The following is a 12,263-nucleotide window of genomic DNA, read 5'->3' as shown; positions in this document are numbered from 1 at the left end:
GGGCAAGATCCCCCTGGTTTTTCATTCATTGGGCCTTGGGTAGGCCAAAAACTTACACTTAAATTTTCAGCAAAAGGGGTTGCCATCTAGGAGTTAGAAAGGAGTTACATTGAGTTAAACAGTTGGCACCAGGCCTCAGGGATTGATCTATCAGTTAGCTTAAACCGATGGCTCCACAGGCGTCGATAGTTTTGACTCTGGTATGCTAATCAGCACTTCCTCCGGCCTAAATTATAGGTTATTTTAGTTTTCTAAATCATAGCTTTTACTGTACACTTAAAAATACACCATGTTTAAATGCCGATACGAACTAGGAAGGACGGAGGAAGTATGTATTGAATCTCAAATAGCTTAACATTTAACTTAGTTACTCTAATCAGTGATCAATGATAGCACATCTAGTGGGTATAACACTTTGATTTGGGTTAATCAACATTCTTAGGTCTAAACAAGAGAAAACGAGAGGGATGGAGGGAGAGATAGTGAGAGTAGAGACACTGACCATCGGACTTGGAAGATGAGCTCGCCATGAGGAAGGAGTCGGTGAAGGTCGCGGTGTCGACGGCAAGGACGGAGACGGCAGCAGCGAGAGTGGCGCTGGGGCGGCGGAGCTTCCCGCCGCTTCAGCGCTAGATTGATTGGTCTTAGGGTTTTTATCGGGTCGGTTTGGTGGGCACAGACAACCTTGACGTGCGTGCCCCCGGCTCCTCCCTTTCTTCTTATAGCGTTGCGCGACGGGGGTCCACCAACCATGTTCGGTTGGGCGCCCCCGATCAGGGCACGATGTGGAGACTGACTCGGTCGTTGGACCGAGTTGGGGTGAAGATCAATCCAACAGTATGTTGCTACTCCTGTAGCAGACTTGTAACAAATATATGATATAATATAATCTCATATTTTCTGAAAAAAAAAGGAACTTCATGGTATGGATCTCAGAGGGGCGACGCTTTAGTGCTTTGCACACGCATGGTGTATGTTCTTCATTTGCACCATACGACAATTTAAAAATACCTGGTTTTCTATTGTATTTGCATGTAATTCCTGCAAATCGAATGACAAGAAACATGTAAGGTAAGTAAGAAAGCACTTCCAGTATTGTAGCATTATCCCGCGCGTGGTCATCAGCCGTCATACCCAAATCGCCATATTTAGTGGGGAACCGACCTGAAACTTCTGCTAATCTGCTAACGTGTAATCCCGCGCATGCATTACCAGATTGCTTGCCTCCGGCCTAGTGCCCACTAGGCCACTAGACTCCACCTCACATTGAAAAGCTCGCTTCTTTTCTCAACTCTCCTAATTATGCTTTGACACAAATGTCACTTATAATTTATAAAGAGTTTTTCATGGCTTTATGCCTTTTATCAATAACTGCATGTGGACTCTAAGCTAACCAGGTTCATACTCTCATACTGGTTGTGTTTGTGTGATGTAATGGTAATGCTGATTTTGTTCTCAACTCTCCCAATTATGCTTTGACACAATGTCACTTCTAATTTATAAAGAGTTTTTCAAGTCTTTTATTCCTTTTATCAATAACTGCATGTGGACTCTAAACTAACCAGGTTCATACTCTCATACTGGTTGTGTTTGTGTGATGTAACGGTAATACACTGATTTTGTTTGTTTCTGCTTTTTATTGTTTTGTGCATCTGGCCTACCCCGGAGTTGGCAAGGTATGCTATTTGTTTAATTTACCTACTTTTGCTTTGCCAGAAAAACGACAGTAAGCTTCCTTGTAGTGGTTTCTCTAACTGGTTTAGTGGTATAACAACAGCAATAAGTAAAAGAAAAACAATAAGACAGAAGCGCACCATCTTGTTAACAAGGACGGTCACGGCCTGAATTTTTCTTTACTGCTCCATCTGTTTCAAATTCTAGGTCGTTTTAATTTTTCTACGTACATGATTTTTTTATGCACATAGATATACATTATGTATAGATACATAGTAAAATCTATCTACCTAGAAAAGATAAAACGACCTACAATTTGAAACGGAGAGAGTACTAGCTAAACTGTTAGTGTGATAGTCGGTTCTGCTTAGATTAATTTATTAGGAATCCTTTGTCTTTCTTTCGTATCTTGTGCAAGGAGTCACGTGTTTGGTGTGGTGGTGAAGTTGTAGCGAACGCCTCTATTTGTCAGGACTAAGGATCGAAATTACGGTGCGTATAGTTTAAAATGTATGAATAGTCTGAGTCATCTCTCATCACTACAATATAATGCCAATTGCAAAATATGGCTCTGGTCTGCAACAAGCAAGCCAATGCAACAACCCAATGTGGCAATTTCCCACAGCAAGGGCACAACGACAACATCCACATGCTTGGTCATGGAGTGAAGGCACTCCCTTTCTCCAAAACACGGGAGTAGTAGGTGGCTATTCTGACTCGAGCCGAGCGGTCGACCCTAAAATTGAGGAACCTTCGCTCAGATCAGATCCATGTTTACATAACCAACGCAAAGAGCTCCATTTTGTGACCATCCATGGCGCTTATCACAGCGCACGCAGTCACAGACACCTCTGTAAAATATAGATGAGGAACTGGCGCCGTACTGCCGCGGTGTGTATTTTAGCTTTGCCAGCCGGTCGGTCGCACGCTGCTCCGTGCTTTTCATTATTAATGTATGATCAAATTCGAAGCGTGTTTAGACGAACGCATGTATATTTCCTTGTTTGATTATTACAAGTATAATAAGCACTGTTTTCAACCGACAATCTTTTTCCGTCAAAAAGAAACCAGGAATCTTTTTAGTCAAAATAAAATAATCGAGAGTCTTTTCTTTTTCTATGAATATGCTGGGTTAGTTTCTGCGCTTCATATTTGTTGGGATTCATATCTCTGATGACAGGCGAGGACAGTTGGGTAACATAAGTATGCTCGATATATTAGGGTTCAAAAACCATAGAAAGAATCCTAGAGATTTTGTTTTTAATGAACGAAGTATAACTTTCAGCCTCATAGCATACAGCCATTAAATCACATTTTTTTAATAGTTATAGAGAAAATCCTAATAATGAATAGCTCACGCGCGCAACTAGTAACTGACTGAAAAACGAACTTTGGTCTTCAGCCAGAGAGTTAAACTAGCAACCTGTCTACTTTTTTAACCCTCTTTATCTCCAAGATCCATGGCAAAATGTTTCATCGACCGACGACGGTAGAGTTCATGAAATACACCATCACTGTATCTGAAAATTGGCAATTTTTCCTTCCAACATTAGTGTCAGATAGGGTCACATCATTCATAGTCTGTTCGATTCTGGATGACGAGAAGAAATTGGACCAAATATAATCAGCTTTAGTGTCAGAAGAACAAGAGGAACTAGCAAGTGAATGAAAGAATTAAAAAAAAAAAGACACATAAAGGAGAGCTCGTTTTGCTGCAAGCCGCGAAAACTCTTCCCATGGAATCGAAAGAAATCAAAAGTCCATCCAAATATCAATCCAAAATCTACCGCATGTCACTGATGTGACTAAGAATTAATGACAGAGAGTGATTATAGTACTTTTACTTCTCTTTGTTTAGCAAAGGCATTTCTGTTCGGAACCAACTGCTCCCAAATTAAGAATGAAGAAGAGAGAAAGTGGGGTCGGGGAGTAAAAATACAGGGTGGGGAGGGAGCGGCGGTGAATCCCGAACGGTCTCCTTCCCACCTCACGTGCGCTTCGACCGTGCATTGCTGGCCTCCTTCCTCAATGCCGTCTTGCGCCACCACCCGCCTCATGCGCGCCTCTTATTTATAAAAAATATTGTTTCTCGGTGTCATGGTTTTCTAAAAGGAAAAACTAAACAATGACCGGGTGTTTTAGAGGGTCCTAGCACATGAATTTTACTGTATGAATTTTAGTGTAGGTTTGTGCTTTAGCATTATGAGTATATAAGGTGAGAATAATTAGATGTTTTACAGCCTCCTAATAACACTTGGTTTTTTTTGTGCTTTTAGTAATGATGGCGTAAACACTTGGATACCTTTTTGCTAGTAAAAAGTCGGATCTAATCGGAGTTGCGAATCCAACTACACAAGCATTTTCAACTAAAAAAATATACAATTCTAGATAGTTGCCTCTTGTAGAAAATTTACGAAAAACATTTTCATGCAACAACAACAAATAAAATGATAGACAGCCTTTCTTTTTTGAAAAAAAGAAATAGACAGCTTTATAATCCTTCAAATCACAAGGAAACCGAGTGGAGTAGCTCTCCAGCTTTCCTTAGCACATATACCTAAGTGGTATTATACTAAGAACAAGAGCACTAGCACCGTGTCAAAATGAAAGAAAACCCAGCATCAATATAAGCAACCTGGCTACTTTTTAACCATATAAGGAGTGTCCACGAAAAGCAAACAAAAGGTGCAGAAAAAGAGGATGTTCAGGTTGCTTCGTCATGCCGGCCGAGACAGGGTGAGCTTTGGTCGCGACTAATGCCCCCTTTAGTTTTACCACTTTTAGGTCACTGGGTTTTTCTATGCGTCGTGGCCTTCGAGTAAGTTCCCACCATGGGAGAGCCGAGAGCGTACGTGCATGTGCTTCACACTAGCTCGCGGTGTGGCCGCCATGGCGCCATCGCCGTCTCTTCGCGCTCCCAGCGACCAAGTACGTGGTCAGCTACTCAGCTTGACCGGCCGGCCGGCTCCTCGCCTGTCTCTCTCTCTATATACATATATATATAGACATACATCTCTATGCCTGATGAGCTGACAGCTGCGGAGGCCGGCCACACGGTGCGACATCTTCGTCTACCCGCGGCGCGCATCCCGGTCGAGAGAGGCAGAGGGATCGAGTAGTGGCCGAGCGAGGAATTGGAGAGAGATTGCATAGCAGAGCAGAGGAGAGATCGATCGGTGTCCATCATCGTCGGCCATGGCGTGGAGGGACAGCTACTTGGACGTGGTGCTGATCCCCCTCGCCGTCCTCTTCCCCGCCGTGTACCACCTCTGGCTCTGGCGCGCCGTCCGCCGCAGCCCTCTCAGCTCCACCGTCGGCATCAGCGCCGCCGCTCGCCGCCTCTGGGTCTTCTCCATGATGAAGGTACTAGCTGCAGCAGCCCTGTTAATTACCACCATTTTTGCGAGTTCATCATCTCAATTCTCAAGTCATCTGATCTTTGCCTGCTCGATCGTGTGGGTGCAGAACAACGAGAAGCAGGCGATCCTGGTGGTGCAGTCGGTGCGGAACGTGCTGATGGGGTCCACGCTGGTGGCGACGACGTCCATCCTCTTCTGCACCGGCGTCGCCGCGGTGCTCAGCAGCACCTACGCCGTGAAGAAGCCGCTCAGCGACGCCGTCTTCGGCGCGCACGGCGAGTACATGATGGCGCTCAAGTACGTCGTCCTCCTCACCGTCTTCCTCCTCGCCTTCCTCTGCCACAGCCTCGCCATCTGCACGCTCAACCAGGCCTCCTTCCTCGTCAACGCGCTCTCCCCGTCCCCGGCGCTCCACCTCCCCCTCACCAAGGACTACGTCGCCAACGTCATGGAGAGGGGATTCCTCCTCAACCTCGCCGGCAACCGGCTCTTCTTCGCCGGCGCGCCGCTCCTGCTCTGGATCTTCGGGCCCGTCCTGCCGTGCATCTGCTCCATGGCCATGGTCCCGATACTCTACAACATCGACACGATGGAGTACGTCAAGGAAGGGAGGAGCAATGGCGAGGCCAATGCCAAAGTGGAGATGGTGGATACCGAGAGCGATCAGAGCACTGAGGTCTGATGAGCTGATGATGCAACTATGCAAGACAGGCAGCAATTGAAGCAAGAAGCATCAGCAAGGAATATGCTCTACGTTGGTGCCCATTCATCTGTAGCATGTTGTAATTTGTTGGTGATGCATACTCCTATGTGCAAGCTAGTCTTCCTTTTCACTGGCAACTAACTAGCAAGTTTGTGGTCTAGCAACTGGCTAGTGAGTTGGGTTGGTGATTTTTTTTTTCTTTCTGTAAGGGAAAAAAATCGGTGGCATATTGACATGACAATGCAGTAATACTTAGCTCTCAAGTGCACCGTGTACATGGAGTGGACATGAGAAAATTTGCAGAGACTAATTTATAATTTCTAGCATATAAGTTCAAGCTACATATATACTATATTATCAATGCAACTAATTAAGTAGACATGAGAAAATCTCTACAGATTGCAAATTGGCAGGAGTGGAGTCATAAGCTCTACGAACCTCTACAATGTAGTGTGTAAATTGACATGTGGAGAAACATAAAGTCCTAGCAAGGATATTCGTGTCAGGTCATTCACTGATATGCATAGGAGACTTTTGTGCTCATATGATACTATTTGTGTGCATATTAAACGTTGCTGTGTACTCTTTCATTACTGACTCTGGATCTTTGGATCATCTACACACGCGTGCACCATATTAAGCCACCTTTATTTGCGACCATATTCACGTGCACCATACATACACAACCAATTTAAGACATTGATCTTTGTGACCTATATGTTGGCAGACACTCATTTTCTATCATAGCACTGATAAACTAGCATACTTTTGTAGTGATTTTTTTACTTTTCATTTGTGTTCTTTAATTAACCACTGTATATATTAACATACGACAACTTTTATTTACAAAGCACAGAATTTCAATAACTCATCACAATATCGATCAAATCGAAGATATTTAGTCGTGATTTTAGGTGATCAAAAGATAAGCTTACACAATGCTTATACTGCTCAAAACCATTAACAGTAAGTTTTGTTGGATTGAAAGTAAGATTTACATTTTTCCACGACGGGCAAACCCGGAATTTCATTTCCATAAAAGCAATGAAATCACATCATGTTCACGATTAAAAGCCTACTTAGGGCCTGTTTGGCATGGCTCCACTCTTGAACTCCAACAACTCCACCAAAAAATCTAGCCAAACACCCTAGCTCCAAAACTCCATGGAGCTGCCAACTTCATGGAACTGTAGTGCAAATGGAGGTGGAGTTTTGGAGCACCTCTTTTGCTGCTCCAGAATCCTCTCTTTTGAACCTCCTCGTGGAGTTGGTAGGTAATTACCCACCAATGTCACCGGTTAAAAAAAATGTTTCGCTTCTATTCTCCGAGACTCCCCCGCGCCTCCCATTTTCTCCGTCCTGCACCTCCCATTTTCTCCGTCCTGACTCTGTTCTCGCGAGACCGGCCGCCGTTAGGGTTTGGGCCGTTGCCAACTAGACCGGCAGCCGCTGTCCACCCCCACCGCCGGCCGGTCGAGGCCCACCACCAGTCTCCTAGCCCCGCCCGGCCGCCTAGCTCCGCCTCCCGCCACGTGTTGCACGAGGCCCGCCACTGGCCACTGCTTGCTGCACAAGCTCCGACGCCGGTCACAGCCCCTCGCCGACGGCCGTAGAGGCCTACCAACAGCCGTCCGAAGGAGATCCCCCGCTAGCCGAGGCCCGCCGGCGGCCGCCGCCTGCCGCACAAGCTCCGACGCTGGCCGCAGCCACCCGCTGACGGCCGCAGAGGCTCGCCAACAGCCGTCCGGAGGAGATCCCCCACCGGCCGCCGTTCACAAGGTATGGTATACTACAAATCCAACAAGGGAACTACTTGCAACGCTTGAAATTTTTCTAGTGTGAAGTGTGAACTGGCCATCCCTATCAAGTATGTGCGTGCGTATTAAAGTCATCGCAACAGTGGAGATGCCGTCGTTTATTTGTTTTCAGTAACTTGGTTTGTGTTTACATGTATGCAGTAACATGAATGCAATAACTTGGTTTGATTGGTAACTGTAATTAGGTAATTTGGTTAGGATTTGTATACATTGGGTAACCGAAATGTACACAAGAGGATTAGAAATGACAAGAGAGCATATCCACATTTTAAGGGTTGCATTGGTACATTTGATGGAACCCATATTCGTGTGTCTTTATCACCTGAAGAACAAGTAAGATATATTGGTAAGACTGGAATTGCAACTCAAAATGTGCTTGCCGCTTGTGATTTTGATATGCGCTTCACGTATGTGCTTGCCGTTAGTGTATTGTACCATGCATTGGAAGCAAATGTAGATGTCTTCCCACATCCTCCTCAAGGTAAATATTTTTGCTTATGTTCTTTTTCATATTTGTATGCACAAACTTATCTTGTTTTACATATGTGTAGGCAAGTACTATATTGTAGATGCAGGTTATCCTAATCGTCTGGGGTACCTAGCTCCATACAAGGGTGAAAGATACCACTTACCCGAGTGACATCGAGGTATGGAATCAAATACTCCAAAAGAGAAGTTCAACCGTATACACTCATCTATTCGTAATGTTATTGAGCACTCATTTGGAGTATTAAAAATAAAATGGCAAATCCTTTACAAGATGTCCGGTTATTCAATGGTCACACAAAAGAAGATTGTTGCTGCTACCATGGTCCTACACAATTTCATACGTGAACATGCTATTGTTGATGTGGACTTTGCTAATTTTGATAGAGATCCTACCTACATGCCTACTATTCTGGAAAGGTACAACAAGTATGTTGTGTCGGTGTTTTAGACCGGCAATCCACCTAGAGGGTACCCTAGGTGGTCTTTTATGCGGTGGGTGTCGTCGAGAATCAAGGAGTCGATGGTGACGCAAGGAACACGATTTAGATAAGTTCGGGCCGCTAGATCGCGTAATACCCTACATCCTGTGTGTTGATTGTATTGAACTTGTATCGAGTTGTCCTTTGGAGGGGGTCCCTGCCCGCCCTTATATAGTCAGGGGAGCAGGGTTACAGGGCGGATTGTGTATGAGTCCTAGTCGAGTACGTGTACAGAGTCCTATTCTAACTCGGTAGAGTAGTTTCCTTTTGACCCGACTAGTCTTCGGTGAATCCATGAAGTCTACGCGCCCCATGGAGTAGTCTTCATATCCGAGTAGGTTCCGGATACGTTTCCCTAAGTGGGTTCGTACGCCTTCTGATGGGCTCAAGGATGCCCAGCCGACATGCCGTGTCTCAACATGCCTTCGATGGATCAACTTCAGAATCAAGCTTTATGACTATGGACATCTTTCGTGATAGTATAGCTACACCCATCGCCCTAGTATGGAATTAGTGCAATGATTATTGTAACGACCTTATTTTGAAACTATGAACTTATTTCATAATTTCAGTTCTAGGTAAATGACATGTAATTTATTATTATTTTGGACTTCACTGCATGTACTTTCATTTCATATTTGTGAGAAGTAGTTCAACTCAAATTAGGGGCAAGAATAGCAATCTACCCTCAAACTCCTCTTTTTTGGACCTGGGGACACCCTTCCAGCCGAACACCCTCATCAGGCAGCTTCAACTCCACCCAGAGTTAGCTCCACCTGGAGTTCTGAAGTAGAGCAGCTCCATCCAAAGTTGAAGTCACGCCAAACAGGACCTGGTAGAGCCCGACACACTAGTCACCCCACCCACAACGCAGGGCTGCAGACCTGATTAGAAACGATAGAGTCCAAAATGAAAACAGAGTTAACTCTCCCAGGTAAACAAAGTCTTAACCTTCCCAGGAAACCGACATCAACTGCACAGCACATAAACCTTAGCAGACACTCCCATTACAATTTGCTACTAAGATAGCTCAAAAAAAAAACTGCCTTCTGTACAGATCTTCGCCACATCCGGAATTTGCTCTCCAAATGATTTGGACGAAATTAACACCTCGACATACATATATGTCCCCCCCCCCCCTCTCTCTCTCTCCCTATATACAAATCATGTTTAAAATGTTTATTACTATGCATGATGTGGATTCATTCTTCGGGAGCTGGAGTCTTTTTCTAAGTACGCACCCGATGCTTTCTAGCGCTATCGTATATATGCAGATATGCTAGCTAAACTTTGCCTTGCTAGGTCCATGCGACTCACAGGCTCACAGCTGGTTATCTGCGTCTTCTGTGTTCTCTCCCCTCCGCCTTCAAATGTTCTTTCTTTTTTTGTGTGTGTGATGACATCAGTTTATTCAGAGTCTAATAATCTTTATTATAGTATCTTGTATTATAGTATACATTCAGATCACAGTCTTGATGGATATATCATCTGTGATCGTTGTTGTCTCTCTCTCTTAATTCTTAAATTGTATTAATTAACACCATTCATGTACTTCCTCCAATCCTAAATGCATCTTGTTTAGGACATGGAGTGGGGTAGGGCATGGTATGTATTGCTCAATAAAGGTAATGAGTTAGGTTAGTCTCATGGTACAGTCATCAAAATTGAGAACTTGGTAACTGTGTCTGCTAGGTTTTATGGTGATGAAACTCCTCTCACGTATGATGAAACTCATTCTACTCTCTCCTCATAATGATCTTGCAACAGCAAAATTGTTGATGTGGCATATTATTTAATGGTTATGAAATTCTTAATGAAATCTTCGCTGAGACCGGCCTTAGTGGATGCAAGAGTCTCAGCTAGGTTTGTTTATCCAATGAATGTCCAATGAGACAAACCCCGTATATTTACAACTGGAGATAGTATACATTCTGGGGGAAATTATTTAAAATAGGGTCTTCATACAAATATAGTAAAAAGGAGTTAGTACTTGAAGTTACCCTCCGGTTGCACGGCAGACTTAGTTTAGTTTGGAGTTTGGACTAATAGCGTGTTTCAAGTTTAAACTTTTCTTACTCCTTCTTAGTCAAATACGTGCTTAGCACATTCTCGAGAAAAAAAATCGAAAGCGTGCGCATACTTTTTTAGCATTCGGAAACTTTTGTTTGATTATATAGTTTTTATGTATCTATTGAGAAACCACATATGGATTAAAAAAAGTGACAGAGAGTTAAAACCTGCTATCACGAAATTTTCCTGGCTAAGGTTTTAAAATTTTGTTGCACGCACCATAAGACCACAGCTGCAAAAAGTAATAAAATTAGAGGGCATGGTTTACTCATGTAGTATTTTAATCGGCATATTTCACTAACAGGCTTGATTAAGAACAAGGGCACGGTCCATTAGCTAGCTGACAACGCCCAGGAGTCCAGGACTCAGGGTGCTTTGGTGTGCACCACTGCAACACCTATAGCACGTTTGGTACGTTTGCTGGCTACTGTGTTGCCTAGCTTAGCGAGGACGGGCGCTGTATAGGCTAGTTTGGTTGGTTAGCTAGCGGTCTTGGGGCTTGAGCTTTCAAGCTTTTTGCACGCGAAGCTGAGCGAGCTAGAACCGCTCTCCTGCGCCGGCAAGCTTTACCTTGCCGAGCTACTAGTTACGTTCGCTCAGGGCTCCCTACCCATGGCGTGGAGGGAGAGCTACATGGTGGACGTGGTGCTGATCCCTCTTGTCCTCCTCTTCCCCGTCGCCTACCACCTCTGGCTCTGGCGCGCCGTCCGACACCGCCCGCTCCGCACGATCGTGGGCATCAACGCCGCCACCTGCCGCCTCTGGGTCTTCGCCATGGCCAAGGTACGTTCGTGCTTGGTGTATATATACACGTCGTTCTCGAATCTCTAGCACTTCTATTTCCATGGCGCCTGCGCTCTGCGAGTTCATCACGCACGCAGGATAGCGAGGAGAACGCGCTCGTCGTGGTGCACTCGCTGCGGAACGTGATCGTGGACTCCACGCTGGCGGCGACGGCGGCCGTCCTCCTCTGCACGGGGGTGGCCGCCATGCTGAGCTGCAGCAGTTACGCCGCCGTGGACGCGCTCAAGGACACCGGCCTCGGCGCGCAGGGCGATGGCGCGATGTCGCTCAAGTACGCCGCGTTCCTCGTCGTCTTCCTCCTCGCCTGCGTCTGCCACACCCTCGCCGTCTGCTCCCTCAACCAGGCCGTGTTCCTCGTCAATGGCTACTCCACCCCGCCCTTTCCGGTTTCCAGGGACTACGTCGTCGGGGTCTTGGAGCGGGGCCTCCTGCTCCACCTCGCCGGGAACAGGGTGTTCTACGCCGGCGTGCCCCTCCTACTCTGGACCTTCGGGCCGGTCTTGGCGTGCCTGAGCTCCTTGGGCATGGTCCCGATACTGTACAACATCGACATGCATGATCATGTGCAATCATCAGAAAGGGAGCAGAAATGGCGAAGCCAGCGGGCAAGTGGAGATGTGGTTGCTGTTGGGAACGATGTCCAAGAGGAGCATGTTTGATATTGTGATGCAAGAAGTTTTTATCTGTGATGGACGAACTTTGAAATTCTAAATGACCACTGCCCTGAGAAAACCAAACTAAGATTCGTGTTATAATATATGTAAGAAGTTACTCTTTTCTACCACCGGCAACAAAGATAAGAGTACACACGTTACTAGTTCATGTTTATCGTCTCGGCGTGCAGGCCAAATTTTGCGCCAAGCCGATG

The 12,263-nt window shown here is 45.5% G+C and overlaps 2 protein-coding genes across 2 annotated transcripts; both read left to right on the top strand.

Annotated features, from left to right (window-relative positions):
• Positions 1–4,500: 4,500 nt before the first annotated feature.
• On the top strand, positions 4,501–5,999 carry LOC117861335 (uncharacterized). The gene is made up of 2 exons (XM_034744874.2): positions 4,501–5,037; positions 5,140–5,999. The coding sequence occupies exons 1-2, from the start codon at positions 4,870–4,872 to the stop codon at positions 5,713–5,715; spliced, it is 744 nt and encodes a 247-aa protein (XP_034600765.1). The 5' UTR covers positions 4,501–4,869; the 3' UTR covers positions 5,716–5,999.
• A 5,084-nt stretch (positions 6,000–11,083) lies between these two features.
• On the top strand, positions 11,084–12,079 carry LOC117862230 (uncharacterized). Its single transcript, XM_034745767.2, has 2 exons — positions 11,084–11,374; positions 11,473–12,079. The coding sequence occupies exons 1-2, from the start codon at positions 11,204–11,206 to the stop codon at positions 12,052–12,054; spliced, it is 753 nt and encodes a 250-aa protein (XP_034601658.1). The 5' UTR covers positions 11,084–11,203; the 3' UTR covers positions 12,055–12,079.
• The last annotated feature ends 184 nt before the right edge of the window (positions 12,080–12,263 follow it).

The sequence above is a fragment of the Setaria viridis genome, chromosome 6 (assembly GCF_005286985.2).
Source record: "Setaria viridis chromosome 6, Setaria_viridis_v4.0, whole genome shotgun sequence".
Taxonomy (NCBI): Eukaryota; Viridiplantae; Streptophyta; class Magnoliopsida; order Poales; family Poaceae; genus Setaria; species Setaria viridis.
Note: the sequence above shows the minus strand (reverse complement) of the source record. Positions and strands in the feature narration are given on the sequence as shown.

Excerpts from the sequence above, each read along its gene's own strand:
- LOC117861335 (XM_034744874.2), top strand. The coding sequence starts at position 4,870 with ATGGCGTGGAGGGACAGCTACTTGGACGTGGTGCTGATCCCCCTCGCC. Across the intron at positions 5,038-5,139 it reads GGGTCTTCTCCATGATGAAG|AACAACGAGAAGCAGGCGAT; the intron begins GTACTAGCTGCA and ends GTGTGGGTGCAG.
- LOC117862230 (XM_034745767.2), top strand. The coding sequence starts at position 11,204 with ATGGCGTGGAGGGAGAGCTACATGGTGGACGTGGTGCTGATCCCTCTT. Across the intron at positions 11,375-11,472 it reads GGGTCTTCGCCATGGCCAAG|GATAGCGAGGAGAACGCGCT; the intron begins GTACGTTCGTGC and ends TCACGCACGCAG.